At 40.8% G+C, this 5,942-nt stretch overlaps 1 protein-coding gene across 1 annotated transcript in view; it reads left to right on the top strand.

The window, feature by feature from the left end:
- Positions 1 to 172: 172 nt before the first annotated feature.
- CCDC18 (coiled-coil domain containing 18) overlaps positions 173 to 5,942 on the top strand; it is a 49,125-nt gene continuing 43,355 nt past the window's right edge. Inside the window, exons 1-2 of the mRNA XM_083357514.1 lie at positions 173 to 399; positions 5,667 to 5,827. Of these exons, the coding sequence (XP_083213640.1) occupies positions 5,694 to 5,827 (134 nt within the window). The 5' untranslated portion in view covers positions 173 to 399; positions 5,667 to 5,693. The remainder of the gene's footprint in view (positions 400 to 5,666; positions 5,828 to 5,942) is intronic.

The raw sequence follows: 5,942 nt of genomic DNA, 5'->3' as shown, positions 1-5,942 counted from the left end.
GACGAGGGGGAAGGGCGGTGGTGGGGGGCGGGTTAATAGAGAAAGAATACCCACAATGCACAGCGCGAGGAGGCGGGTTGCGTTGAGAAAGATACGCCCTTTTTAAAAACGTCGGTCGGTCTCTTAAGGGGGCTGCTTGCAGGGCTGGGCTTTGCAAGGCCCCCTGGGAAATGTAGTCAGCCGTGCGCTGGGATTAGAGCGGGGAGCGGCAAGAATGCCACCCGCAGAACTACCGCTCCCGAGGGTGGCGAGGAGCCGAGACAACGAACCAGTTAGAGTGGCGACCGCTTCCTTTAAAAGCGTCTTCTATTGGCGGACGTGCTTTTTTTTTTTTCCTCCTCCTTCGTCCCGCGCGGTTAGAACGAGTTGTTTCCCGGGGCCGCGAATTGAAAAGCAAAAGTAAAAGAGAGCTACGTTCACTCCTTACGTATACGTATATATTTTTTTTAAAAAAAACAACAACGGAGGGAGGGAAGGGAGCTAAGGAAGAGCTTTTCGTGGGAGCGCCGGTTCGAGCCTGGGGAAGGCGGATTACTTTTTGCGAACGTTATTCCCAACTGTCGAGCTTGGGAGCCCTTTTAATATTTGGACCGCGCTGTAACGCGGCTCTTTCGAGCTCGTTGAGGACGCGAGGAGTGCTCGCTGTATTTGGGGGGGCGGGGGGGGAGGACGAGGGGGCGAAGAAAGTCGAGTTGCTAAGCAACGGAAAGCTGCGGCCTGGAGCCCGCATGGTCGAGGCGGGCTCAGAAACTGCGGGAGAGAAGGAAGGCGGCGGCGGCTCTGAGGGGGAGGAGGAGAAGGAGGAGGGAGCGATTTATTTCTTTGTTTTATTTATTTGCGCTTTTTTTGAACTGCCCGTTTCCCTCAGGGTTATTCTTTTGGGGGACGGACCCGGAGCACTGAGAGAAAACATGAGATTACATAGAGGTGAGGGAGGAACGTTGAGAGTCTCAACCGGTGGCGGAGAACGAACTGAATTTCGGGAATAAAATTATTATTATTAATAATAATAATAATAATAATAATAATAATAATAATAATAATAATAATAAAGTTGGAAGGGACCTTGGAGGTCATCTAGTCCAACCCCCTGCTCAGGCAGGAAACCCTATACCATTTCAGACAAATGGCTGTCCAGTCTCTTCTTAAAAACCTCCAGTGTTGGAGCATTCACAGCTTCTGGAGGCAGGTTGTTCCTCTGGTTAGTTGTTCTAACTGTCAGGAAGTTTCTCCTCAGTTCTAGGTTGCTTCTCTCCTTGACTAGTTTCCATCCGTTGCTTCTTGTCCTGCTTTCAGGTGCTTTGGAGAATAGCTTGACTCCCTCTTCTTTGTGGCAGCTCCTGAGATACTGGAACACTGCTATCCTGTCACCCCTCGCCCTTCTCTTCGTTAAACTACACATACCCAATTCCAGCAACCGTTCCCTATATGTTTTAGCCTCCAGTCCCCTGATCATCTTTGTTGCTCTTCTCTGTACTCTTTCTAGAGTCTCGACATCTTTTTTACATCGTGGTGACCAAAACTGGATGCAATATTCCAGGTGTGGCGGTGGGGAAGAGGAGGCGGTGGGGAAGCACTTCTGAGGAAAAAGCGCCATGGCGATGCATGCGATAGGAAGGAGAATGGGACCTGGTTCACACCGTGATTGTGTTAGAATCGAGCTAGAGAGCCGTGTTTCTTTTTTTTTAATTGAAAAGTTTTATAAAAGTTACAATGTTATCCCATCCCAACCCCCCCTAAACCCCCCTCCCCCACTTCCCAAAGCTGATTACAGGGTTACAAATATATAGTAATCATAATCTAATTAACATTGAACGACTATATAAATAAGCAAATACATAATACACTTTAACCCGCCTATAACATGGTTACAAACACTCTAAAAATATCCAACTGATAAAAAAATAAGGAAAAAAAATATTTAAATTATAACAATCTAAAATTTACTCATAAGCTAAATGGAACTTTTTAGTCCCATATTTTTTCTGAATATAATCTATCCATCTCCTCCAAACTGAAATATATCTTTCCTGTGAATGAACTTTCAAGTAAGCAGAAATCTTAGCCATTTCTGCTAAATTTGACACTTTAAGCGTCCACTCCTCTATAGTAGGCAGACAGTCCTTCTTCCAATATTGGAGAGCCGTGTTTCTTAAGGGTTTTCTCTCTCTCTCTCCCTCTCTCTCTCTCTCTCTCTCTCTCTCTCTCTCTCTCTCTCTCTCTCTCTCTCTCTCTCCCCTTTCTCGCTTTAAAACAAATACGCAGGATCCCAAAACAGCTTGTTTTTATGGTTTATATTTACCAGTATTTGGCATATTAACAATTCAAATGGACACGTTCATAGAATATTTCTTGAATCATGTAAAAATATGAAGCCGGTTAGCTATTAACAAAACGGGAAAACCCCTGTGTTGTTGTGTTTTTTTTTTTAAAAAAAAAACAATAGGAAGAGTATCATGATTTAAAATGCTTGCAAATAACCACGGTGTCTGGCAAGTAATTTTGATCTCAAGGGTCTCTGAAAGGGTCTTGGGGATCCCCAAGGATCTTAGGACCAGGCTTTTAAGGAATACTGAGCTCGAGGAATTAGTAACAAGGATATCTTTTCTCTGAATGATATTTTTATGATGATTTTATTAGATTTTTTAAAAGTAGAAATATAAAAACTAAAACTAATAATGAAGATATAAAAGAATAAAGAGTGCAGAAAGAGAAAGAATGCAAAAAATAATTTCTGATTTATTTGACAACAATTATGAGTATAATTTAAATTAACCTCTTAATCTAAGGTTTGTTGTTGTTGACTAGTCCGACCCATCGCAACCCCATGGACAACGTTCCTCCAGGCCTTCCTGTCCTCTACCATCTTCTGGAGTCCATTTAAGCTCAGGCCTACTGCTTCAGTGACTCCATCCAGCCACCTCATTCTCTGTCGTCCCCTTCTTCTATTGCCCTCGATCTTTCCCAGCATTAGGCTCTTCTCCAGTGAGTCCTTCCTTCTCATGAGGTGGCCAAAGTATTTGAGTTTTAGCTTCAGGATCTGGCCTTCTAAAGAGCAGTCAGGGTTGACCTCCTCTAGGACTGACCGGTTTGATCGCCTTGCAGTCCAAGGGACTCGCAGGAGTCTTCTCCAGCACCATAGTTCAAAGGCCTCAATTCTTTGGTGCTCCAGCTTTCACAGCCATACATTGCAACTGGGAAAGCCATGGCCTTGACTATACGCACTTTTGTTGACAGGGTGATGTCTCTGCTTTTTAGTGTGCTGTCTAGATTTGCCATGGCTTTCCTCCCCAGGAGCAAGCGTCTTTTAATTTCTTGGCTACAGTCCCCATCTGCGGTGATCTTGGAGCCCAGGAAAATAAAATCTGTCATTACCTCCGTTTCTTCCCCATCTATTTGCCAGGAATTGAGAGGGCCGGATGCCATGATCTTGGTTTTCTTAATGTTAAGTTTCAACCCAAAATTGCACTCTCCTTCTTCACCCGCAACAAGAGACTCTTTAGTTCTTCTTCACTTTCTGCCATTAGAGTGGTATCATCTGCATATCTTAGGTTGTTGATATTTCTCCCGGCAATCTTAATTCCAACTTTTGATTCCTCTAACCCTGCCTTTCTCATGATGTGCTCTGCATATAAGTTAAATAGGCAAGGCGACAGTATACAGCCTTGCCGGACTCCTTTCCCAGTTTTGAACCAATCAGTGGTTCCGTGTCCAGTTCTCACTGTTGCTTCTTGGCCCACATATAGGTTTCTCAAGAGACAAATAAGATGGTCTGGTACGCCCATCTCTTTAAGAACTAGCCACAGTTTGTTATGATCCACACAATCAAAGGCTTTGGCATAGTCAATGAAGCAGAAGTAGATGTTTTTCTGGAACTCTCTAGCTTTCTCCATGATCCAGCGTATGTTGGCAATTTGATCTCTAGTACCTCTGCCTCTTCGAAATCTAAGGTTACAGCTTTCATTTTTCCATTATCTACTATTTTTTTCTAATCAAACCATATATCATAATTTCATTTTTTTCTGTTTCATGCAGAAAGTCCAGAGGGGGTTTACAATCAGCATTAAAATTAATCAGTGACTTTAATCAAAACTATTTCATCTCAGATAGGTGCATAACCTTTACCATCCATTCTTCCATTGTGGGTAATGTCAGATCTTTCCACAGTTGTGCATATAAAAAGTCTTGCTGCGGCTACCATATATAAAAACAGAGTTTCATGAGGTTTTCTTGCATTGTTTCATTTGTATATTATAACCAAAAGTTTAGCCCATTTTATTTTTAAAATTTCATTTTTTGTTTCAAATTTTAACAAAAAGTTATTCATTTTAGCAATAGCATGCTTGTCAATTTGTACATAGTTCTGAGAACAGGTTAATTCAGTATAAAGTTAAATAATGTTAACATATCATGTATAAGAGTGACATCAAAAGTATAAATGCATCTTAAAATGAGTGGTGCCTACCATTCAGAAAACCTAACCCAGTTAAAACTACTGTAACTCTAAAGAGCTTTCAAAGGAAAACGTCATTTTAATTATAAAAAAAGTTGTTCGTTAATAAGGTAAAGGTTCCCCTGCACATCCGTGCTAGTCATTTCCAACTCTAGGGGCCAGTACTCATCTCTGTTTCAAAGCCAAAGAGCCAGCGCTTGTCCGAGGACGTCTCCGTGGTCATGTGGCCGGCATGACTAGATGCCAGAGGCGCACAGAACGCTGTTACCTTCCCACCATAGTGATCCCTATTTTTCTACTTGTATTTTTATGTGCTTTCGAACTGCTAGGTTGGCAGAAGCTGGGACAAGTAACAGGCGCTCACTCTGCTACGAAGCACTCGGGATTCGACCTGCCAAACTGCCAACCTTCTGATCGACAAGCTCAGCGTTCTAACCCACTGAGCCACTGCGTCCCATATAGTTCGTTAATAGCAGATAACAAATAATATTATTTAAGTTGCCTTTCTAAATAAAGAGATCTCAATAAAGCTGAATATGTACTGTACACATCAAACTATGAACCTAATTCTTCTAAAGAGCTACCTCAGCTAGGTTGAAATTGTCCTCTTGTATTTCCTTCAGTAGCCTAATCAGGAAATCTTTTCTGGATTAAAACTCAATTTAGCTCTAATCCAGTTCATCACTACCATGAGTCCCCGATTCAGTATATCAGCATCAAGTACCCTGATGATTCTAATAAAAATTTTGAATGAACCCTGAAGAATACCATACATCTGTATCTATGTTAATCATGTTAACGCACTAACATGAAGGAGAGGAGTACAGCATTATAAACAGCATTATCTTGAAAACAATCTCCATGGTATTCAAATCAGTACAGTATAGGCCCTTTGTTGGTTGGATTTCTATTAACTAGAATGTGTGAATTATGCACTCTTTGTATTTATGTAGGACACTTTCTTCTATGTTACTTTATATTCATCATTGGGTGTCATTTAGCTTACAGTTTTCCTGTAAATTAAAAATGACCATACATTGAAGTTTGTTTCAATACAACTAATTGTTTGATAGTTATTAATGTTAAGAAACAGTAGTATGAAAGTGGCTGAATGTATTTGTGCAGCTAGAGTTAACATCTTGCTTTCTGTAATGATATTTAAAAAGCAATTTTTCAAACAGTGAAAGGTTTAATATTACTACTCTCTTTTTAGTTATTTGTTTCAGACAAATGAATATAAATGGAACCTAACTTATGGGCTTCTAGTGATCAACAGGAAGATGTGGAAGATTTACTTGCTAACGTTGTAGCATTAAGAGGTCATCTAAAGAAAACAGAAAAAAATTTACAAGACTTGGGAGAACAGCTGTATAGGTATAACTGTAGAAATAAAGTTTAATAACTGATATGCTTATTTACATTGTGTTGATATCCTAACTTTGACATCATCTGTCAGAATTAGTGTAAAAAGTTGAAGTAATATGTTTCT

Source organism: Vipera ursinii (genome assembly GCF_947247035.1).
Source record: "Vipera ursinii genome assembly, chromosome: 3".
NCBI lineage: Eukaryota > Metazoa > Chordata > Lepidosauria > Squamata > Viperidae > Vipera > Vipera ursinii.
The sequence above is the reverse complement of the archived record's forward strand: the minus strand, read 5'-3'. Positions and strand labels throughout refer to the sequence as shown.